Genomic DNA, 26,443 nt, shown 5'->3' with positions numbered 1-26,443 from the left:
TGATATATTTACAACATTCAAATAGCTAATTTTAGTATTACCTTTTTAAAATGTTTGATTCAAGCCGATTCCATGCACCATATATCTACATGACTTTGTCAATCGATTTTCGGCAGTTATTACAAACAATTTTCACGTGATTCTCAATGCTTTAATTTGACATTATGATGTAAAACGAACTTTGAATAGCGCAATTGATTCATAATTTTATGATGTACTCCTTTAGAAAAGATCTTGTTGGGAAAAGACCCTTTTCCCCTACAGTCAATGAATTACAGAGTGATTTACCCAGTTGCTGGACTCAGGAAACAAAGCTCTTACAAAAATAAATATTTATTTTATGACTGTGAAACATGAATTAAATTACAAATGATTAGAGGAAAAGTTAGCATACTGATAGCTACATTTAACAGAGACCTATGTCAGAGCAGTCTCCACTTCCGGAAGAATCTTACATAATAGTAGATTTAAAAGAACAAAGTAAGTATTCTGGTCCAATCTCGGCCTTTAAACATCAATATTAGATTCTTGCATAAATTATTGCACAAGTAGGTGAATAGTTGAGTAGTAACTGGCTTCTCCCATGAGGAAAACATTGTCTTACGAGCATGGTTTGTAATCACTTCCAATGAACGCCAGAGATTGAACTATTTGACGTTGTCTGTCATCTCTTTTCTTAACTAGATGTAAATGAGGAGCATACGCTGTTATCTATCATATTTCCAACAGATCTCAATATAAATGCACATGGTTTTATTGATTGCACTTTCAAGTTTTATCAATGTGTTATACTATGGATTTTCACAAAGTTTTTAAGGGCCCAATGTTTTGTGATATTTTGTCTGACAAATCTCAAAACATGCGCTTCAAGAATCCCTTTTTTGGGCTCTCGATTAGCAAGGATTTAACTGCTTATTCATGTAGTCATGACATTGATTGTTATAGCTAGGAATTTTCACAAGACTTTTAAAATTTTGATATTTTAATGCTATATTATTTTGTATTGTGAATTTAGAATTGCACATTTAAAGACTTCACTACAGGGTTTGTTGATATAAATCAAATGATTTTTTTTTTTAAATCATTGATTTTTTATATATATATATATATATATTGATTTTAAGAGTTAAAAAACAGTGTTTTAAATTATTGATACTTTTATTACTTTCTTTTCTTAGTTTTAAAATTTATTTTAAATTAATTGCTGCATTAATTAATTTTAGTTATTGAAATTACAGTTTTAAAAATCTTTTGATTCTTGAGATTGAAAGTACAGATTAAAGTACACATTTAATGCTGTCTTAATATAGACTTGCATAGCTGTAGAAAGTAATTAATAAACATGAATTTTTTCTAAAAAAATGCAAATAATGTTAATTAAAATTCTCCCTTTGGATTGAAAAAGCATGGAATTGAAATCCACGTGGAAAGTGTATTTTTCTAAAGCTTGAGGTTATATTAAAAAGAAATTACCCTAATACGCCAAAAATAAATAAGAAGAAAAAAGGCTGATGAATTCAGATAATTTTTTCCTGATAGTGTCATTCTTCCCTTTCAAAGTCTATTTGAAGCAGTAGAGTTATTAACTGGTAACTGATATATTTTTCTCTTAATATGTTTACAGTATCTTTGACATTATCAGATTTTCTATAAAGAAATTTTGTGAAAAAAATTCCAATTAGTACATAGATTTTTTTAATTTTTTTTTTTTAGCTTAACTTATCTATTTTGATAAAGGATTAAAAATGAATATAAAAATATGTAGATTAAATATTTATTTATTTTTTTGATGAATGACAACATTTATAAACACAATCTGTTACATTTATTTTGTCATATTAAAAATCAAGCGAGAAAAAATAGCAATTTTAAATTAAAATAATGGTTTGCTAATTGAAACTTTGTTTCAATAGTTTTTACTACCACTTAGAGGTACCTTCACAAAATACTTTTTCTTAAAATTTTATGTTTCCATCTCGTAAGAAATAATAAATCCATAATTTTATGCTGATTTTTTAATATAATTTTTAATTTTCACAAATTATGTCTAAAGATTCACAAAATAAGTACCTCTCAGAAAAACCAAGACAGACCCCTGTAGTATTCTTTAAATTCTCTATTTTATCTAGTCTTTAAATTTCAATCATGCATTTGTTTCAAAATGGTTGCTATGCATTCAAAGCTATGTATTATAATGAAAAATTATTTTAGTAAGTTAGAGCTTCTAAAATACTGTTATAATATAGTTTTAATATTAATTTAACTTTGATTAAACATTTATAAAGGTTTTTTTTAATTATGAATTAAAGTTCTTACAATGTATTTGAATAAAAATCAAAAGAAATCAAATTTAAATAAAAAAAAATCAGTTTTTTTTTAAATCAGAAAAATTATTAACCCTTCTTTGCTACTATTCTATTCACTATAATCAGAAATAAAAGCAAAGTGAAAACATTTTAAAACTTCTACAAGAATTAATGTTAAAATAATTTTTTTTTTTTTTTTTTTAGAAAACTTTTAAGATATTTTAGTTAAATTTGAAATTTTCAGATAAAGAAAAATAAANTGGATAGCCCGGTACCCTAATAACGAAATTTAACACCGTAAATTGTTTTTAGAATATTTTCAAAGAAGTAGAAATAATTAATAATATTTACAAGGATGCTATAATTATCTACAATATATTATTTTTATTAGATATATTTACAATATATCTACAATATGTTATATATTATTTTTATCTTTCTAATAAACTATAAGAAAGATAAAAATAATATATAAAGAAGTTTGATATAAATACATAATTATGGATGTAGCTACCGATAAATAAATATGATTTTCCTATTAGCATAGATACTCAAGTTAGACATATGATACCGAATAGGAGCTTTCTGTCCTCAATCCGTTTCAATTATGTATTAGGTTTACATCCCCTTACACCTACTTATCATTTGATAGGGAACATGGTTAATACCTTCTTGAAAAAAAACTTCCATTGATTCACAGAAAAAAAAAGGAATGCATACTTGTAAGTCAGGGGGACCTATGGAGTTGATTATTCACAACTGATCAGCTATCAAGTGTCTGAATAAATGTTTCATTTATATAAACACCTCAAAGATAATACTTCTGTTCTCCTTTTTTTACCCCAGTTGTGTTAAATACAATCTTCAAATTGATAAGAAAATTAAAGAAATTGTTAATGGGGAAGAAGCATTGAGAGATGTCATTTCAACTTGAGGGGTCTCATAACCTGTGTGATCCAGATGAAAAGATGCCGATGTCAGAATAATTTCAGGAGTGCAGTACCATTTTCTCTACTTTCTTTACAAAGATAAGGCAAAGTGACAGGAGAAAGATTGATTTTTCAGTGGTGAAATAGCCTAACAATATTTTTAGCTATGGATAGGCAAAAAATTTTATTTACATGCTTTAAAAATGGTGAAAAGTTGCATTTTTTTAGCTTGCAATTTAAAGCAGAAATAGTTCCTTTTTCAAATTTAGAAAAAGTGGTGTTTGGTTTGTAGAGATAGAAAACAACGTTTCAGGACCAAAATGACTGTCCGCGTCCGGTTACGGGAGTGTCCACTTTGCGGAGAATGTATATAATGGTTTATTCATAGAAGATTCCCGGGGAATTAAAAATATGTTCGTATTGAGAGGCCCCCGTCTTGCAGGAGTGTCCACAACAGGAGGTTTCACTGTATTATAAAAAATTTAACTGGAAAAAAAAAATTTTATACCTACCCAGGCTTATTAGTTTTGGAAAAATTCAAATCAAACTTTTATTGGAAAAATTCAAATCAAGATTTATGTGCAGAGTTCATAACTACATACTTGTATTTATTAATTTTTGTTTACAAGGCAAACATAGATTAGTGTAACCTACTATGTCACATTAATTCTGCAACTGGGGTTGTCAGTAATAAGAAGGGGTTAGTACAGAACACTTTTCAGTTACTCTAGAAAATTACTGCTTTAAATATCAAATAATGCAGATTAAATTAGATGAATCAATGCTTATGTTAATGGGCTAAATAATACATCCATAATAAAAAAAAGTATTATTTTAACATACCCCTGTTATCAGGATTAGAAGGATTTGGGTTTCTTGTTGCATTTTGCCTAAACTGTTCAACAAGATCAGGATTCGCAGCATGCAATTGAGCAGCAAGATAATGGCTTCTAAAAAGAAACAAATAAAAATGACTAAATTATAGGTAAAAAAAATTATAATACATATAAAAAAAAGCATTTTATATTAAATCATTTAAAAATAATAACTAGCACAACTACTTTAAATAACACAATTTAATTCATTTAACACTAATTAGTGCTCCAATAACTAATTTTTTTTTTTCTTTTTTGGTTATTTCTAGAGAAATGTTTGGAGTGAGAACACTTCTTTCCTCTATACATGTCATATAAATGATATAAAACACTTGTTACTTAATATCTTTTTAGATTAAAATTTTATTCATTTCTTTTTTAAGAGCTTAGAGAGAACAACCAAAGTAACATTCACAGAAATGTAGTTCAGTGCAATTTAATTATCTTGTGCCTCAATTATAATCCTTGCTACCCTTAACAGCAAGCAAGTTTTCTGGTGTCTTGCATTTTCAATTGCAATAAATTTATAAAAAATTAAAGTATCTTTATTTGTGTAATTTTAATAATCACAAAAACCTGGGCATTTCAGAGATTCAGAGAAATCATAAATTTTTAAGAGATTATAATTATTTTTTGGGGGTAGGATGCTAAAAAAGAACAATATATTAAAATGTGCAATACAACAAACGCTTACAGGGTATTGCAATCAATAAAGAAAACATTTAAATTACAAAATGATCTGCTATAATATAACATTAAGATAGGATATAATATACATTTTCCTAAAAAGGTTTGAATGAATGTTAATTAAATTCTCAAATAAATTAAAAACTACTTTAAACAATCAACAGCTGACAGAAAAAAAGTTTTGATTAAATGAATGGGTTTATTTATACCAGGTCTTCATGATTTGAGACTCACATATTGAAAATATAGTAAAATGGACATTACATAATCAGATTTTCTGATCTAGCAGTTAACTATGATTGACAAAAAAAAAAAAAAGCTTATGAAAAAATAAATCAAAATAAAAGTCTCTGAGTTGTTGTGTACATGGTTTACTTGATATGACAAATCTCTTATTATGGGAGTGGCATTTTCAAAACTAAACAAAAACTGCTTTTGGCTTAAGTAAGTTAAAGTTTCATTAAATTTGGAATATTTTTTTAGTCACATGGATCACCAGATTGGGATTGTGTTGTGATTGTTACTGAACCAAGTGATATTTATCTCAAAGCTATTATTTTATTACTTCATAAGATTGCCATATGTTTTGTATTTCTTTCAAAATTTTCCGCAAACATAGGGGTTTTATTTGCACACATCAAACAGATTTTCTTCTGATTAAAATCTCTTTCACAGTAAAACCTATTATCTTTTTGACAGTATTGAAATAATGATTTTTTAAATGCCATTCTACAAATAAACACACCACAATCTATTTGAGAAACAGCATATTTTATCACTTGAGAGAACATACTAATCAAAAATTTTAATATTTATTATAGTTTTTCATATAGTAGACCTTAAGTTATAGAATATTATTTATCACTATTAAGATACTTTTTTTAGAATTTCTGTATGAATTTTAAATTGAAATTTTCTTAGACAAATGCAGTCCTTACGGTTAAAAAATACCCTGCCCATATCCAAGATTAATTTGCTTAGTTTTAACACTGGTAAACGTTCAGTAAAAAACTCACCATTAAGTTTCTGAAAAAGTAAATGCCATTAAATGGTTCATATTTTTAAATGTAATTCAATGTAAGTATAAAAAAAACTATTCCTTTTAAATTCTAGATATCCAAGATTTAAATATTGCACATTATAATATTTTACATTAGATATTCATATTAAGCAGGGCCCTAAATGTTAGTTTATTTATTAGCATTTTTTTTAAAGCAAAATATCAAATATTTTGTTAAATATTCATAATAGGTAAGTAACATTTTATAAAAGAAAATAATTTTCAATGACATTGAAACATAAAAAATTATCCCTAGAAAATGCAACTTACGCTTCAAGTAGCATATCAAATCTTCTATCTGTAGGGTTAGCAGTAGATCCACTTGCTCCACCATCTCCACTTCCATCAGTCGGTGGGGGTTGTTGATTTAAAGAGTTCATTCCAGCTGAAAGTCTGTATATATAACAGAAAAATTTAAAATATATATTTTTTTTAAAGAGTAAATCCATTTACAATAAAACATAAGGGTTGTCCAAATAAAAAGTGGTTAACTTAGAAATAAGTAATACCTTTGTAGGAAATTTAAAAGAAATTACCATAGCATGGTAATGCTAACCCCATTATGTTGCTCACAGGTTAACGCCTTTGCTATAAAATGCTTTTTTTAAAAAAAAAAAAAAAACAAGCATGAGAACACACAGTTCAAAAAACAGATGAAAAAATTGGAATTAAAAATTTAAGATTTTTATGTAATACACCAATTTGATGATCAACGATGCAGAAAACAAAAAAAAATTTATAAAGTGACATAAACTATAGTGACATTTGATTAAAAATTTTATTTCTTTAATTTGTGAAATTTTACTCATAAGTACTGGTAATACTTAACATAAAGCAGGGTAATGAGCTTAGTCAATTTTCTGATAAATTTATGTTTACCCATTTTTTCTGACAATGGATTTTTGGCAGCATAGTTTCATATAGTTTAAAACTAACTAATGTAACTTAAAATATCATTTGAGCCATTAAGATTGAGTCTGAGAACGTTAAGATACAATCATTAGATCAAAATTTATTCAGGGCAGTTCGGGTTTTGCTTGTTGCACTGCATATGAAATTTTGATTTGTGCATTTTAAAAATCACTTTTTACAAGCACTGGGTTATTGACGATTCACCCCTAAGCCCATGTGGTTTTTATCTTTCATATTTTCGTTATTACCATTCATTATTGATTTCTTGATTTTTTTACTGCTACATTGTTTTGTACAAGTAACTTTGAATCATCATTAGAAGCACTCGATTTGCAACAATTTACTCCCCAGTTGGTTTTATTGATCACATTTTAAACATGTACTGCTTGGAATACACCATAATCTCAATGTCCCAGATTTCACTTCTGTGATATCCAATTTTTTTTATCATAATACCGCAGAAATCACATTAAAATCAAAACAAAAATAGGAAGTTAGGTAAAAATCATTAAAGAAACAGAAATTAACACTCAAGATTATCCTTAGCACTGAGAATTCTCATACCTGGAGAAAGGAATGAGCTGATTTCTTTTATTTTGATACTGAATTAAAATTTTTACCTAGTTAAGATTGATTAATTGACCCAAAAGTGTTACAATAACACCATATTTGGAGTCATTTGTAATTTAATGAAGACTGAGTTTCATTGAAAATCACATTGTTTACTTACACTCATATTGATACCCCTCCTTTTACATGAAAACTTTTAGATCATTCTTTTCACAGCTAATATTTGTCATAAACAGACACATTCAAGAAAAAATATCCATACTAAGCTCAACTTCAGCTGCTAAACACTGTAATACTATACATTCTGTTCTGGTTACAACGTTTTTTAGCATGATGATCACACAAACTGATTAATCAATCAAAAGTTATCTGTAATGCACCACTCCTTTGAACGTGTTATAAAAGAAGCCTTTCAATCACTGATGAACTTCTGACAGTATCAAACATTTTGTATTTGGACAACACTTATGTATAAAAATTTAAAAAAAGATTCAATTAGCAAAAAAATACATCAAAAACTATCAACTATTACCAAACATTTTTGCAAAGATTAAAACCGTAGAGATTAGAGAACAAAGAAGTTGTTATCTTCCACAGACTAATACATAATCTGCCCTAACCAAGTTTTCATTAATTTCAGATCCACAAACCTGACATGCAATATCCTTAATCATTTTAAATATCAACAATATTTTTGCAATTTCCATTTTGGAATATAAACATAAAACAGCTCAAAATATTCACTTCTGATTAAAGAGAACATTAAAATTCAATATATATTTATTTTTTTCCCTGGTCACAGCTTGCTTTACTCTCTTTTTAAAAAAGGAAGAATGCATTTCATTAAGTTTTACACTCACTACACAGTTAAGAGGGACAAGAGAGAGGTGATTGTAAAGAGGGACAATGGATATGCAAAATCGAAAAAAAGAGAGATTTTACATTCGAAATTTTGATGAAATAGTTACATTTTATGGAAAATATTAGTGTGCTTTTTAGTCATTGTTGATATTCTATGTGAATTTTAAATATTTTTCATACACTTTTGCCGAAATACCCTGACCCCTAAAGCAGAAAGTGCCCATAACAACAATCAATTCAAAGTAGCTGGTGAAAAACTTACATTTGGAGAAGTAAAAACAACTGAGAAATCTGTTCTCTAAATTCAGATTTAAAAAATTTAATAATTTTGTGCATTTTAGAAAACAATTGATTGAGTGCTTGAACTCTTCATTCTAATAAATTTTTAATATGAGAAAAGTTAAAATATGCATATTTCCCACGATGTTACAATAACAGAGTATCCTAAGAAAGCCTACTGATTTTATTGCGCAAAAGAATCATCTTTCTGCTATTAATATGATGGTTTAGAGAAAAAAATTTCATTTAACTAAAGTTTGTGCAGTTGATGTGTTATGTATGTGCAGATAGCCAACAGCAGTTATGGAGAGAAAAGGAAGTCAAACTTAAATGGTATCATCAAATTTCTGAAGAATATCTTCAAAATTATAAATTAACCAACATTTATTTTTAAAGGAATTGTTATATTGAATGAAATATAATGGCAAAAATTTTTTGTTTAACACATTCAGTAATGTTACTTTAAGTTATATCACTCTTCTGCTAGTTGTTTAAAAAATGTAATTACTTAGTAAACTCTCAAACTGGAATTGATTTAATATCCTGTTCAGTATTGTAAGATAACTCAATATTCTGTTTAATATTGTAATTTGGTTTGATATTTTTTAATCAGAAAATCTGCCCACTATTTATGGAGAGAATTAGTAAAACCCGAAAATCATCTGAATTTTTAAACACAATAAGAATTTTTTTTTTTTTTTTTGGTTTCATTGTATAAGCCTTACACATTTGTAATTAATGGTAAAAAATTTTGTTAAAACTTATTTATTGGAATCACTTTATAATTACAATATGAAGAAATGAAATAATTGAACTTACGCATTAATAATGCTTTGATCTTGCATTAAAGTGGAAGCCTGAAAAAGATATTTAATATTAAAATAAGACTTCAATTTAACTATCATAACATAATTAATAATTCTATTCAAGCAATTTCTTAATTAAGTTTCTAAATAAAAGGAAATTAATTAATTTACGTAAAAAGCTGAACTTGAATAAAGCACAAATAATGCCACTAAAAAAAGCATACTACAAATTCGATTCTATAATTAAGAACCTTCCTTAGAGTTAAATCACAGAGCAAGAAAAGGAAACAGGGACACACAGAAAACAACTTTTTAAAAACATAACAAGTTGAAGATAGGGAAAAGTAGTCCATAGAATATGGGAGTAAGCTCGAACAAAATAATCAAGCAAAAGGGAGATATGTGGTGGGGATAGGGTAAGAACCCAAGATAAGCAAATTGTAGAAATAAAAAAAATCAAATTTCCAAACATTAGAAAAATATGACATACTAGAAAGGATACATACTGAAATTATTAGAATTTTTTAAAACATGAAAAAATTTCACTTAACGAGAACTCAAGGTCAGTAGCTGAAGAGCACTTTTAAATAATTTTAGAAAAATTTCAATGATGTAGAGCTATGGAAGATTGTATAGTACCCCAATTTTGAAATTTCATTGTGTTCTTTTGGTTAAGGTATAAATCAAGATTATTTTATTCGTTATTTTGCTGCCACTTTAAACATTGTGGGGTGCAAGAATGGTCTTAAGGGTGAAATTTATAAGCTCACAAGAGGAGTAAATGACTAAGCTCAAATTTATTCAAAATTTTGGTGGCTTGAGTATCTATTCTAACATAAGGAAAACCAATAAATTTATAAGTTGGAATTAAAGAGTTTATTGGATTGCATTATTGATTTTCTGTAGATAGAATCAATAATATTAGAAGGAAATCTATGGTCAATAGCAATAGCTTTTAAGTAAAAAGAGTTTTTCAATAAGGAGACTACTATTAAAACAAATATAGACATTTCAAGAAATGTAAAAAGGGCAGTTATCTTTTGATTAAGAGGATGGGATGAGAGGTTATAAGAGGGAGTGAAACCACTAATAATTTATGATAAATGGGAGTGAGGAATTCATTATAATAAGTAATAAGATCTTCCCAGAAAGGTAAACAATTTTAATTTTCTTGTTTAAATGTGAACTGAATGCAAGTATCGAGAAAATTTACAATATTAAGAACATGATAAAGTCAACATTGTCCTTTAATGTGAAGCAACCATCAACCTATCATCCATGAAAAAGTAAATTTGATAAACCAAAAAGAATTTCAGTTCATAGTAGTGCATATACACAGCGATTCCCGAATGGTGTTTGCGGAACCCTAGGGTGTCTTGCAAGAGTAAAAGAGGTTCCGAAAGTTAGTACTTTCTATAACTAGTGATGAATTTTAAAACCTCTAATTATATTTGATACAATCATAATTCAAAATTTATTTCATCTTTTGGTTGCCTTTATGAAATTATTTCAAGCAAAATGCTAATGAAATAGAAACTGTGTTTTTTAAAAGAAAATATAATATTCCTAATAATAATATTTTTAACAAATTAAGAAAAGACGAAGTATTTATAAAATATTGCATAAGTATTTCCTGTAATGCTTTTTAAATCAAAATAAAATAATTAGATTCTTTACTAAAAAAATATGTTTACAGCAGTTCTTTTAAGTTTTCACCTCAGAGTAAACCATAATTCAGTTATTTTATTTAAGTTCAGCTTATGTATATACACTAAAAATAAATTAATAACTAGACTGGATATAATGCAAGGACTGCAAATTTAAATGTCAGATATAAAACCCAATTTAAGATTATTAAGAATAAAATGATAAAAAAAAATATTCATTTCTCTTATTAACTATCTTAAAAATAGTCCTTAATAGGTCATAATGTTCACTATTACCTTAATAAACTTTATTTATAAAGTCATGGTTCCACCAAAGAAGTTTGATTATTTAGGGTTTTGTATCCAGAAAAAAATCTAAAATCGCTGCATATACAGATCCCTTAACTAATTAAGTAGCTGAGAAAATTACTCATAATTAAGCCATCAATAATTTTAAAAAATCTAACATTAAAAATGAAAGTAAATGCTCTAGGCAAGAGTGTGTAACATGTACTATTTCATTCCTTTCAACTTCTCTGGAATTCTTGTAATCGCATTTTAAGACAATTAAAAGCACCAATAACACGAATGTTAGAGAAAGATTTTACATCAAAAGAGACCATTGTTTTTTATAAGGTTTATCTTGAAACTCATTTACAAAATCATACAAGATTTTTTTCTCATAAAATAATTACTAAATAATTTAAACACATTATATGGCTAATTAATAAGAAGTTGTACCAATATTTGAAACAATGGGTTAAAAGGAAGTACCAACCAGCCTTATGAACTTTAGATAAAGCATAAAACCTAGCACAGTGTGAATAATTGGATAAAGGGGAATATTTCAGACAATCATGAATAAGTAATTTTGATGGTAGATTCATTAACTCTTAGATCCAGGCATGAAAGTGGACAAAAATAAAAAAAGATGAACTTTTACAATGAAGGTCACTGGGAGGAGGGGAGAGTTCTACATGATACTGTGATATCGATGAGATATATAAAAGCAACTTTTAACTATGCTGGGAGATTTTTATTTAATTTTTAAAGTGGCAGAAACATTTACACAGTTAACATTAAATTTTTCTTAAATATAATTTTAAAACTTTGACCACTACTATATTAAAGAAAATTAAGCAATCATAGGAAAGTGAGACTATTAAATTACTTACTAATGAAAAATATCACATCTTTACAGTAACTAATTCAAGAGAAAACTTACTTCTACTTCTTTCAAGAATCGCGATATTGGGTTTTAGAATCACGTGAATATGAATCGCGATACTGGATTTTAAAGTCGCGTGAATATGATTCGCGATATTGGGTTTTAAAATTGCGAGAATATGAATCGTGATACCGGATTTTAAAATTGGGTGAATATGAAACGTGATATTGAAATTTAAAATCTCGTAAATATGAATTACGATTTTGGATTTTAAAATCACGTGAATATGAATCGCAATTTTGGATTCTAAAATCACACGGATGACTCGAGCTGTTGGATTTTAAAAACACGAAAATACAAACTGTGATATTGAATTTTTAAATCGCATAAATAAGAATCATGATGCATAATTTTTAGATCACGTGAATACGAATCGCAAAGAGTAATTTATAGCGTACAAATACGAAAAACGATATCTGATATTACAACTGCGTGATAACGAATCGTAATATTGGATTTAAAAATTCGTGAATACAAATCGCGATGGATTTTAAACTCGCAGGAATACAAATCGCGATATTGGGTTTTTAAAAACGCTTAAATACAAATCAGGATATTGTATCATCAATCATTCCCTTCCTCACCCTATACATAGTTGTTTCTTTTCAATCATAGCTCATTGAAAAGGAGTGACTCATTGAACACCTGTTTTCTTATCATCTGACCCTAAAGCAGGGAGAGTCATTACCTCCAGCTTCTCACAATAGGAGTCATCATGTCTGTTGATTGCTTAGTCCAGGAGAGTTAAAAACAAATAAGTTTATTTGTCTTCTTTGATTCTTAGAAATCTCTTAAAGTAAGGGGACTGCAGAGCTCCTATTCTTCCTATTATCTCTGTATCCCTTCTTTTTTTTCCTGTTTATTTTCTACTTTTTCTTGTTTTTTTAAAAATTATCTGTCATTTCTGCTATTCCCCTTTTTAACATAGTGACAGCTAAGAAAGGGGAGTAATAACTCAAGGTCAAGTATTACAACTGCACCTGTTTTTCAATTCATTCATTTTGAATGGGTGTGAGGAGAATGCAAAACATGATAGATCATAAATTCTCTTTATTGTCAGCTTCTGTGTGGGCTTGCCATTAACTGGAGTGGAGGAGAAATAAAATCGCTCAGCTTAAAGAGGAATAAGATAGTGATATGTGTGTTTGTCCTTCTGATTTTGATTTATGTTTTAGCAAAATGTTGAAACCAAAGTTAAAATCTTCTAGATAGTAATTGCCTGCCAGAATCATAGCAATATTGTCGCAGAACGTTAGTTTTTTTGCAGAAAGATTTGTCCTTCAGGAAGTAAAAAAATTTTTAATACTTTTCTGCAGAAATTTTCGAAAGCATTTTTTTTCATCCAGAATTATATTCAAACGTTGTCTTTCTCGCGCAGAGGAGGGGAAAGAATGCTCATGATTTTTCCATTTTCATTTGTTAATAATGAAGTAAAAAATGGAGTGGATGGTTTTGAGTCCTGATGCAGACAACGACGAAGTAGAAGAAAGCGACGATGAAGATGGAGCCTATCTCCCTTTTTTTTCCCTCTTACCTTTTTTGTTCATTTTACATTAGGCCTGTATATATTTTTATTTCATTTTTTTTCCTTTTTATCTTATTAAACTTTATGTATTACTTTATCGTTTTTTCTTCTTTTTAAGATAATTTCTAAATAATTTTGTTTCTTAGTTTGGTTTGACAATAAAAATTCGGTGATTCAGAAAACCGGAAAAATCAGTTATCAGGAATAGCGATGGTCCCGATTGTTATAATCGGTTCCCTACTGTACATTCTTTCATCATTTGAATTAATTTTAATACTATATTAGTCTATAAGCAAAAAATATGAAGTTTATCACCCTTATTCTAGATTTTTTACGGATATTTTTTCCAATCAAATTAAAACTAAATTGTTATTTACCACTAAATTTAACAAAAATTTTATTTTTAAATACTTACATTAACTCTTTGAGAACTGTTGATTTTGAAAACATAAAAAAATAATAAAAATTAAGCAATAGAAGAAAAATAAGAGTCTAATAATCATGATAATAATCATGACATATAATAATTTAAGTAAATGATCATTGATTTTTTTTAATGAACTAATCACTGATTTTTTTTTTATCTATTTGCCGTTCAAAATATAAAAGTTAGAAACATAGGTCATTTTAACAGCTGAGATAGTCAGTAAAAATGAAACTTAAAAAATAAGCTATTTTATAATTTCTTACTTTTCACATTTTTTTAATATATCAATTATGAAACCAAAAGTGCAAAATCAGTGTATAGGGAAATACTTTAAATTTCAAAATTGTAGTAGAAAAATTAAAGTAAAAAAAAAACACACAACTAGTAACACAAACTAGCAAAACACAAAAAAAAATAAAAACAACAAATAAAAAACCAACACCAGATTCAGCACACAAGAACTCAACATCAAACATTTGATTCACTACAATTACAGAAAATTTAAATTAGAAGACGTCATGGTTCGATACGTGCAGCATTCCAAACGTTTTTAATCATGCATGCCCAATCCACAATTAAAGCAAACAATAAGAGAATAGCAATGAAAATGGATACAACCTTTAATGGAACAAGAACAGGATATAATAACTATGAACTAAAAGAAATCAAATTTAAAGTAAACTGATCACCAAAGCATGTTAGAAACTCTAACTCAAAAGCAAGAAAAAACTAAACAAGGAAACAAATACAAAAGGTAAGTCACCAAGGAAACAAAGGGTTATGGAACCAACATTTATCTAAAGATAAAACTCTATGAGACAAAAGGAAAAAAGAAAGAGTATCGGGCCCCTCAGGAAGTTGAAACCAGTATTTACCTAAAGGTAAATTCCCTGAGCAATAAACAACAGAAAGATTATTTAAAATTGTTAAGACTTTACTTACCATATTTCTAAAAGCTGGATTGCTAAATATGTTTCCCCAGTCTATATTTAAACCAGACATACCTTGCTGAAAATAATTTTTGGAAATTAATAATTTTAAAGCGTCACTTCTTTTATAAATACAAAATAAATATAAAACATAATGCATATTTATTATACAAGCAAGTTGTCAGTCTAGTTTTTAAAAATAAAACTGTTTTATAATATTATGTATGAAATATTTCATTACATAGCCTGCCTTGCTAAGTACTTTCAATACTGATCTCATGCTAAAAAACTAATTGTGCATCACAGGGTGTGGCCTTAACATTCAGTTTCCCATTCATTTGGTAGGCAACAGGTAATCAATGTTTTCAAGAAATGTTAAGATCAGTATTTTAAAGTATTAGAAAAAAATTAAAATAAATAAGCTAACTTAGTAATTTCAGTCCTTTCATAAGTTACTTTTAAATTTAGAGACATTTTTTGGTTCCTTTTAGAGAAATTATTCTAATTTCTTCTATTTTCCAGAATCATAGGAACTTCAGGTTATAGATGTAAAAATCAGTAATTAATCTAAAAACCAATGTTTAGTATTAAGTGTTCATTCTAAAAACTCCAACCATAAAACTTTACTGGAACTATATACTATAGCAGGGTTTGCACGGTCTGGAAAATTTTATTAAAGCAATAGCAAAAATGATATATATATAAATAGATGTTTCAAACTATCAATAAATATTTAATTTAAAAGAAATATATATGGGTGTAAAAAATAACTCAGAAATAATTTTGTTATTCACAAATGAAAGATAAATTTAAGCATTTTTCAATAAACTTAAAAAATCTTAGCTACCACTAATTTATTTTTTCCAGGTCGTGGGAACCTTGCCATAAGTATGATCACAGTGTAAATGCTAATAAAACATTGTAATTGTAGACTGTTTTAAGTTAAAAATTAACAGTATCTTTTCATTCTTTTATTTTTTTGTAATTCTGCTTATTTTTCAGATTAAATCTGAACAATAAAAAAAAAATTTATGTTTTTCGTTTAATTAAAGCTTAATATTAAATATGACAAAATGTTTATTCCTAATAAAACAAAAAATTCCTTCAACTTTAATTTATTTTAAAAAAAATGTAAGTATCAATAATTGTATGACTAAATTTAAGTAATTTTCAATTCAAGAACCCTAAAAAGTATGGTTTATTAGTATATAATTTATCAAAAAGCAATTTTAGCGATTTACAGGGTAATTTTGACTAGATTGTAAGTTATGTAACATTTCGTTTTTAATACTAACCTGAAATATAAGATAGATTTAATAAGTTACGTGTAAACTTACGTGTTTCAAACATTTCTAAACATTGGTAACAGAGGGGAACATAATGCAAATTCACGTTAATGTTTTATATTTTAATTTTATGCTCAAAATAGAAAAGTGCACTACAGTTTTAAGTTTTATGTGCAAGATATATTACAACTGCAGCTGAATTTTTTATAAGTAGCATGGTGAATATTTAACAAAAAATTTTCTAAATGCCTCTTTACTTAAAAAATTACCCTAATATAAATTATGTAATGTTCTAGGATTTTTTTTACTTTTAATGAAATATTAGAGCAGTTATATTTTTTTATTCAAATTCCACTCAGCCATTTTTACTTTTACCTATACCTATTTATATCAAATACCTTTAAATTGGCAGTCTTAGCAATTATGAAGCTTATAATAATGTGTTGACGATCTATAAAATTATAAATGTCCACATTAATTTATATATTGTCTTCAAATATAAGCTAAGGAAATCTAAAGTATTTTTTCAAAATAAAACTATACTGAATGAATTACAGTGTCCATAAAGCAACCTTAACAGCCCTGGCTTTACATGTAATTAGTTAGAACTAACGATCAGGCCTGAAAGTAAGACAGAAAAAGAGTAAAAACTGGTAGTAAAATCATTTCATTTATAGCTGATTTTTGGGAGGAATAAAATAAACACTTACGACTCTCAATGATATACTGTTCATCACCACTAAGTTTTTTACAGATACGAAAGTTTCGCATATATGTTATAACTGATACATAAAATTTTGGTAATTGCAGAAACATTTTATTCTTCCCCAAAACAAGCTGGAATAAATAATTTTCCAACCTGTTTTTTACTCCTTGATCTTGATGTGTACCGTCAAATCGAGAGGAGGGGTAAAACTTGGTATAAATTAAATGTCGAAAGATCTAGTGTTCAAGAAAAGCCAGCATTGAATAATGCAACAATGTAAATGGAAACAAAACCAAGCAATAATTAAGATTTTAAAAAAATAGAGAGAATGATAGATTGCAACTTGTTATCTTTTCAAGTTTTGAACTTCTTTGTACAAGTTAAGACATTATATTTCAATGCAAACACTAAAACAATCGCTACAAACAAAAACAAATTGTTATATTCCAATAATATGAGAAAGGGTGTAAACTAGATCAGTAACCAATTGTTATATAACACTGCTGAAAAAAAAAATTTCCCTTATACACTTTTATTAATATTTGAGACAGTCCAAGTTAAAAGGTTTCATGGGTCCCTTTTGGCTTATGAGATTGATTTTTACATTTCCAATGTAAACTTTATATCATGTTTGAAAACAATAATAGTAATTAAAACAGTATTAAGAAACAACTCATACTTACAGCAGCACCAGGAGGAGATTGATCCTTTTTATCAAAAGCTAATTTCAAGTTATTTTGATAACTTTGATTATCAGGATCAAGTTCCAAAGCTTTATTAAAAGCCTCTACAGCTTTGTCATATAACTCCAAACTAGTGAAGGCTAAGCTGAAAAAGAAGAAATAAGAAATAAGCTGAAAAGAAGAAGAAATAATAAATTAATGAAATAAAAATTCTAAACAAATTTTAAAAAATAAATACCCCATTCGGCCATATGCTTTAGCATATTTTGGGTCAATTTTAATTGCCATTTCACAGTCTTTAATAGCACTCTTAAACTCATTTAATTTACTATATGCTGCAGCTCTAAAAAAAGAACACATAAACTTTTAGTATTTCAAGCCACTTTTAATAATTCTTCATAATTAAAAATTGAAAGTATATTACAAGTATACAATTTTCATATTTTATATTTTACTAAACTTTATCAATCATAATTATATCAATTACATATCATATATCAATTTCATATTTTACTACAATTTCAACTTTACACAGACAGCAAGTTGACATTTCAAACTATTTTACAAGCAAAAGTTAAATAACATTAAAGGAGCAAATCATCATAATAACATTAAAGGAGCTAATATTTTTCCTCAGAGAACGATTTATTTTATAAAATATAATAAGTACAAATTAAATGGATTAAATAGTTGACATTTGACCAAAAAACAGAAAAGTGAAGAATGAATATCTTATTATGTATTTGCTAAATTCTGTTAATTGGATAGTAATTTAATTTTAAATCAAACTAATTTTTGAAGCTTACATTTGTATGAAGTTTTTTAAAAAATAATATATAATTTGAAATTTTATCTTGGAATCGTAGGTAAACTTTCTGGTATTATATGTAAACTGTTCATTTTAGATGTAAATTCAACAATTATGAATACTAAAACTTATTCCAATTTTTTTTTCCTTCACTAACATTTCGATTTTTTTCCACCAATATGACTCCCTTGAATTTAAACTCCTCTTCTATAGGTTAAAATCTGTGGATCATTGTGTTTTACATTTTCCATTTTGTAGAATTTTTTTTCTACAAGAAATGTTTATTATACAAGAAGTTTTTATCTTTCAAATCTCGCCATTTGAAATCAGTAAATTTTTAGAAAAACATAACATAATAGACAGGACTTGAAAACCTTTTACATGCCTAAAAAATTTTGACAAAGAAGTAATACAATCAAATTATTGGCCAGTACAATATCATTCAACAATGTTTACATACTTTACAACAATGTTTAAATTTGTACATTAATTATTTTTGTATGCACAACAGCTAGAAACTTTTTTAATAAAATAATAAAAAAGAATAGGCAAAATTAATTGTATAAATTTTTCTTTGCATAGCTACTTAATATGTAGGCCTAACAATCATTGATATTTAGGACTAAACATTATTTTTTTCTCCCTTTTGATGCTGTTCATTTGCCCTATCTAAGCATTTTGGAAAATTTTTGTAGAAATATGAGGGGCACTTTAATCGATATTTCTGATTAAACATCAACATGCATGATGAGTCATGTAGGGTAAAAAATACCTGGCCAATTGGAACTTATAACGCTTGTCTGGTAAGATAATTTTTGAGCTAAGATAAATAAATTTTAGCAGATCTTAATGGTTCCTCATACTGCAAAGACTTAATACATTGGATGACTGAATTAACAAAACAGCTTGCCAGTTAGTATGCAAATGACCTGCATTTTTGAACTTCCTCTTATGAGATCTATAATTTATTCATATATATCAGGCTTTAAGTAGATTTTACTTTATAACTGATGTTGAACAGCTGACTCAATTCTGAGTTTAAAACTGGAACATAATAACTTTGAATCCCAACCTAAAAGACATGAAAAAACCCTGGATCAAGCATTGGGAAAGGGATAAATTAGCCTCCATGGAGGGATTTTTTTATGAAATAACCCGTATTTGCAATAAATGGAAGAAAAACCTCCCACAGTTAGTCAGACAAAAAAGAGACCTTTAGAGAGATTTTATTTTATTTCATTTTATAACCGGTATTGAACAGCTAATCCAATTCTAAGTTCACGACGATATTTAACTCTGTATCCTTATAATTTTGAACCCAACCAAGAAGACAAGGGATCAAGAATATGAGACAAACTCGATAAAGAATATGAGACAAATTAGCTTTCATAGTGGACTTTTTGATGGAACTGACCCACATTTGTGATACATGCAGAGGAAAACTACAAACACCTCTAACAGTTAGCCCGACAGCAAGGACATTGTTATCCATGATCCATCTACCACTGAGGGTCTTTTACGTCCGCACTGCCATTGGGTTTGATCCGGGGGCATATAAACAGATCCTATCCAGGATAAGACACTTGATTGCAGTTGGAAAAGGCGATGATAATGCATAAATATAGTGGGCAAACGAAATTACATTAACCTAAACCACAATTCAATACTCGTTCTCTTCATGTCGGATATCCTTGATAAATAAAATAAACAAATTAAGAAACGCTTATGCAAGTGTTTTTCATAAAATTTCATTTTTTCAGAAGCATTGAAGAAATAAAAATAGGTTATTTGCTCTTTTACAGAAATTAATTGAAATTACATAGTTTTTTCAATAATTCTTCGTTTTACCCAATTACTTTTTTCAATAATTCATTTGTTAGTAAAAAAATTTTTTTCACGTAACTTGCATTATTCTGTAAGCTCATGTTGTTCATCTAAAAGTTAATTTATAAGTATGCGATGAATAAATTGTCGTAAAATACATTTGGCATTCTTTTTATCAAGTGATGTAGTGTGTTATAACTTAATAACACAGTAAAGCCGCACGGTATTTAGTAATACCGCATTTTTTAACTGTTATACAAGAAATCGAAATAACTCATCAACAGACTTGCGAGTTTGTAACTGCCTTTATAACTTACACATCACTTTCACTCAAACATGCGATTACCAAATAAAAATTAGAGAAAAGATGATTTTGCTATGCTTTTAAATTAAATCAAGCTATTTCTTAAAAATATAATGAGAATGTACATGAAATATTTACAATATAATATAATGAGATTATAATATAATGAATAGAATGAGAAGATAATGAAGAATATAATGAGATTTTGTACATGAAATATTTACAAAGGAATAAAAATATTTTATTAATAAAATAATAACAAGAAATGTAAAATTTTAATAGCATGTTTCATTGGAACAATATTTTGAAGATTTCATTCCATCTAACTTTTATTGAAAGAAAAATGAAAAACATAACCCGTTTTAGTTTACATATGTTCTCTATTAAATCAATCTTCATAACAGAATAATGTAAACCTTTTTATGAAGATTTTTTAAGAAATTAACTAAGAAAATATTTACTACAAAAACAATAAGTATTCTAATAATGTTATATAACTTTAAAGTAATATTTTCTTGCAAATGAAATCGATAATTATAAAATTTTAAAGCAAACGGAAAATTGTTAGCACCAAAATAAATTGGTGGGACTTCCAGAAGTCCGTATAATAGATTTTTCCGTATAATACACCCCTAAGGTAAACAAAGCTTAAAATGATTTAATAAACGATCTGAATCTAAGAAGCAAAAAATAAATAAACGTTATTTTTAAGGGGAACAATGTTTTAGCATTAGAATATCTAAATCAAATATAAAATATTAGAAAAAAAATATTATTGCTGAAAATATGGAAAACGAAAAAAATTTAACAGTTATGAAAATATTAATCCGCCATTTTGAACTAGAACGATTCAAGCAGGAAGGGGAAATTCATGTCATTCTGGAACAAAGCTTAAAATGATCTAAATCTAAGAAGCAAAAAATAAATAAACATTATTTTTAAGGGGAATAATGTTTTAGTATTAGAATATCTAATCAATAAAATATGAAATATTAGAAAAAAAATATTATTGCTTAAAATATAGAAAACGAAAAAAAATTGACATATGAAAATAATAATCCGCCATTTTTAACTAGAATGATTCAAGCAAGAAAGGGAAATTCCCGTCATTCATTAAGGTGGGTAGGTGGAGGAGAAAAATTCATTTCCTCCTTATTTGTGAAAGAAAATAAGTGTAAAGAGGAGATCATTTAAGTTGAGGGTGGGGAAGTAACAAATTATTGTTTTCTCTCCAATCATTGGCTATCAATCAAGCATAAAGGCGGGGCACGCTGATCGGGTTCTCTTTATTTTTTCTTCTATGACTGAAAGAATCTGCTAAAGAGAGAATGTTACCCCCTTTTTCCCCCCGCCTCCTAAATATTACATGGTATGGGGAAGAACGAATGTTTTGTTTCTCAAGGACGTGTATCCTTTTAGACCTATTCAAATTTTCCATTTTGACTCCCCCTCCACCTTAACGCTTGCCCCGTTTACCCTTTTCCACAGTATTTCTTCTTTCAATAAAAAGGTTCCAGGAAATGCCTCTTTTACTAGCCACCTGCATGGGAAAGGAGGGGGGGGGGGGACTCAGTTGCGGTCTTTTGAAAACAAATCTCCCTCTTTTTCCTACATTCCAAGGGAGGAGCGTCACTAACGGTCACTCAATGGTCTTGGTAGATCTTCACTTCCCCTTTCTGGTGATTTATGGGTTCGATGCATAAATCAGAGGTTCAGTGCAAGCTAGAAAAAGAGAAAATGTGTCAAAAGACCTTTTTTTTTTTTAAAGGAAAGGGGAAGATGGAGAGATGTTTGTTTATTTTGATTGTTAAAAAGTGTCCGGGAAATCGACCCTTCCGGGAAAGGGACGTCCGGATATGGGACGTTACACTGTATATGCAATTGATCTAGAGAAAAAAATATATATAAATGAAGGGATTTTTCTTTAATGACTTATGTCACTAGTTTTAAACTTTAAATGATATTTATACACCTGAAATCTATCCTGAATCTATAAAACATTCAATTTTATATGAGTCATATCTAATTTTATCTGATTTATAGAGAATCGATTAAAAGGAAATTAGAAAAACAATTGAAAGTTATTATGTGAGTTTGAACAGTTATCTTTTCAGTTCAGACTGAGAACCTGGAGTTAACCTGAATTTTATAAAAGTTTAAAATGAAACTGTGAAAAATTAAGTTTGAAAGCATTTTTTTCATTACTAGAAGCATTTATTTTAAAATAATATTTATTTAATTACTTTTTTAGAAATAATGCGAACATAACCTTCAAGAAAAATTCATTTAATTCCCTCATATTCCATCCAGATGAAAGTCCGGAAATACTTCATTTATTATGGAGGTCAATATAACCTTGATTTTCTCAGCAGTAGAATAATAAATGCAATAACTAGATAATGCACCATCTTAAAAATATTTTTTATTCATTCAGATTTCATACAGGTTGTTCTATAACTATCATAAGTAATATATATTAATATATTCCTAACAAAAACAAATAAATAAAAAATATTAAGGGTTTTGAATGAATATTTAAATGAGAAGAAACAAAAATACTAGTGAAATCTGATGAATCACTATTGATGGAGATGATATAAAAACATTTAAACCCAATTGAATGACGTAGGAACCTGAGAACTGATCAAGCAATTATTAGAAACACCTATTAGTTTTATCTAGCTAAAAGTGGTTTTACAAAAGGAAAAAAAAAGAAAAGATTTTTAAAAATTACAAAAGGACATTACAAAAGGAAAAGATTTTTAAAGAATCACGTAATGCGGTTAAAAATTAAAATTATATTGTCCTTTATTCAATAACTGGCAATTCATTGGAAAATAAATTTATTAAGTTAAAAGATCACCATTAAATTGACACTATGCTTGATTAAAAATATTTATTTTGAAATTTTCATCATTTAACTGAACTTGTCATAGAAATGCCCTGATGATACTTTCTCATAGTTGTATCATATAATTTCATTGTAATTCAAAAATGAAAAAAAACTTCTAATTAATATTTTACTCATTTTATAATTCCTTAAGTACTACAATGCATATTATAATGAAGAAATTTTTTGACTAAAGAAACATAGGGAGAAATAAAATAATGATCTGGTTTGTTTCATGTATATCCAGATGTGAAAGGTGCAGAACAGCTCCTTTTTTTATTAAACAATATGCCTTTTTGATGACTTTAACAAACATTGAGATAAAGAGCATGTGCTTCATTTAATATAGCTCTCACATTATTCACTTCGTATTGAAATTTATAAAGAACAAATCAATAGATTTAAATAAAATAAGATTATATTACCTTAAATCAGTGTTTCTTAACCTTTTTGATATAATGGACCCCTTTTAAAAAATTTTAAGAAAAAAATTGCAAAAAACATCAATTATTACAAAAAATTTAATTTTATTATTTTAATAGTATACAAAATTTTCAAAATTAACATTTTTAATGTGAAGGTTGCTGTTGCTTTTCCTTAATTAATAAATTGAATTGGGGGATGGTTTTCGACAAAGCAACGTTCAACATTCAATCAATTTTGATGTTATGTTTTTATTGTCACAAGTGTGGAAAATTCCGTTTTGCAAAGATGCACTGTAGCAAACAAATTATAGCTGCCATAGCTCGCTTTACAAGCAATGGGTAGGCTTCCAAACGTTTTAAAAATTAAGAGTAGTCAGCGGACCCCCAAAATATAACTCATGGACCCCTTGGGGGTTCATGAACCACAGGTTAAGAAACCCTGCCTTAAATAATATACAAATAAAATAAGATGAATAATTTCAACTATACCACAGATAACTAGTACACTATGACATAAATATAACCTAAAATTAAGCCAATAAAAATTTACCGATTTCCATAGTATATAGCATTTTGGTTATCTATCTCAATGGCAGCTGTATAATATCTAATAGCTTCAGAAAACTGATTGTTCTTCATAAGATTATTTCCTAAATCAATAAAAGAACACTTTTTACTCATAAGAAACACATCCCGCAAAAATTTAAAGGAGAGTACTAATAATTACACTAACCTATATTTTTCATTATAATTGCTTCCTTTAGCTCTCCGGGTAACTGGTCATCCATTTCCTACAACAACAACAAAAAAATCATTATTTTTGAAACTAAACCAAAATAATTATAAAGGAAAGTTTAATAATATTCCTTATTATGCAGTATATTTTTATTTTTGAAAACACAAATTTAACAAATTTAATAACTGCAGTTATTCAATGTGCATTGCATTGCATAAATGCAATGCAATGCAGCTGATCTTCGCTTTTTAAAATCTTTAAGATAATATTAAAGAATAGAAACATAACTTTTGTACTAGCATTGAAAAAAAATTATGCAGCATTAATGGTATTCATCTAACAAATTGTTTCATATTTTTTTAATGAATATGCTAATATACAAGGTGAGGATGTTTGTATATCAGGAGTATCTAATTTGGATTGCTATATCTGAGTTATCCTCTATTTATTACTGCATATTAGACAGAACATTTAAGATAATTTTGTATCTACTAAGAGTAAAAACTTTTTCAATCACCTTCAAATAAGCACTTGTTATTTGCAAGAATAGCCTTTAACCTGGCATAATAATGTATCATGTTTTGGTGTGAAAAGGGAAGTTACCTTAAACTCAATTAATGACAGTGTGGAAAGAAGTATTAAATTAATGCAAGACTTTGATGGGTACAGAATGATACAGAACAAAAACAATTTGCTATTCAAAGTATGCATCACATATTATGTAGATTATAAAAATATAGCATTAAAAAGTATATATTCACCCTAATTTTAAGTTCTGAGATTCTGACCATGTGATAATATAGTTAGTATATATGAGTTGGTGACTTATTAAATAATGTTTAATTAATAATGCTCAGAACTTGATTTGTTCAAAATCCATCATATTTTCATAGAAAACATCTGTAGAGTTTGCACTGGATAATTTGCCCTACCCAACTTAAACTTTATAAGTCCGTTAATGTGCTTTAAAAAAAATGATAAATAAATAAATATTTTAGGAGGTACAGTCCGCAAAAAAAAAAAGATATCACCCTGAATAACTTTCGTTATCGGATTTTCACGAACTAAAAGTCAATCTTAATGGTTCCCGGGGGTGACCTCAAATATGCTAATTAATTAGTGCTAACTATTAATTAAGTTACAAAATCAGACACAAAAACATACTTTCTTTAATAAAACATATATTTTTTTTTACATATTTGGAATCTAGACACTTAAATTAGGGGGGGTAGACAAAATTTGGAAAAAATTGGGTCGTAAATTGGGTAGCAATAAAGGTTTATATTGGTAGCAATAAAGGGTTGGGTAGCAATAAAGGTTGCTAGGCAACCTAGTAAAAGAACTCTGAATGTAAAAAAAAAAAATGAAATAGTGTTCTGTGATTGCTGGGAGAGGTTTAATTAATTGTTAATAGAAAATATCTCGAAGTTTCTAGGCAATAGACAATTTTTAAGCTGATTTCTGTCCAAAAAGCAAAAAAAAATTTTTTTTAATCCTCCTTTGAAAAGAAAATTTGAATTGATTTATAAATTATTTATGATTTTTTAAGTTTTTAGAATTTAAATACTTGAACTTTTTATCTGATATTATTTAGATATGTTGTTTTTGCTATATTTATTCGAGGATTTCTTACTAAAATCAAATTGACATAACTTATTATAGCTATATACAAAATTTTAGGGATAATCATTTTTACAGATTTAATCGAGTCTTCTAGGCAAGAAAGTTTGAAGAAACAAAA

The 26,443-nt window shown here is 27.5% G+C and overlaps 2 protein-coding genes across 5 annotated transcripts in view; one reads left to right on the top strand and one right to left on the bottom strand.

Moving 5' to 3' along the window:
• The window catches only part of LOC107452630 (uncharacterized), a 479,485-nt gene that overhangs the window by 219,524 nt on the left and 233,518 nt on the right, over positions 1–26,443 (top strand). The window lies entirely within an intron of this gene.
• Positions 1–26,443, bottom strand: part of LOC107452623 (small glutamine-rich tetratricopeptide repeat-containing protein beta) — a 37,447-nt gene that overhangs the window by 1,231 nt on the left and 9,773 nt on the right. Inside the window, exons 4-12 of one of the 3 annotated variants that reach the window (XM_016069159.4) lie at positions 24,700–24,757; positions 24,517–24,616; positions 17,954–18,058; positions 17,716–17,860; positions 15,054–15,119; positions 9,299–9,336; positions 6,128–6,250; positions 4,079–4,185; positions 316–680 (exon numbers count right to left, since the gene is read on the bottom strand). In XM_016069159.4, coding sequence (XP_015924645.1) covers positions 601–680; positions 4,079–4,185; positions 6,128–6,250; positions 9,299–9,336; positions 15,054–15,119; positions 17,716–17,860; positions 17,954–18,058; positions 24,517–24,616; positions 24,700–24,757 — 822 coding nt within the window. In that variant the 3' untranslated portion in view covers positions 316–600. Of the gene's footprint in view, positions 1–315; positions 681–4,049; positions 4,186–6,127; positions 6,251–9,298; positions 9,337–15,053; positions 15,120–17,715; positions 17,861–17,953; positions 18,059–24,516; positions 24,617–24,699; positions 24,758–26,443 lie in introns of those variants that run through there. The other 2 variants (XM_016069160.3, XM_071187667.1) reach the window with 2 other exon arrangements.

The sequence above is a fragment of the Parasteatoda tepidariorum genome, chromosome X1 (assembly GCF_043381705.1).
Source record: "Parasteatoda tepidariorum isolate YZ-2023 chromosome X1, CAS_Ptep_4.0, whole genome shotgun sequence".
NCBI classification, from domain to species: Eukaryota; Metazoa; Arthropoda; class Arachnida; order Araneae; family Theridiidae; genus Parasteatoda; species Parasteatoda tepidariorum.
This window is presented reverse-complemented; position numbering and strand designations above follow the sequence as displayed.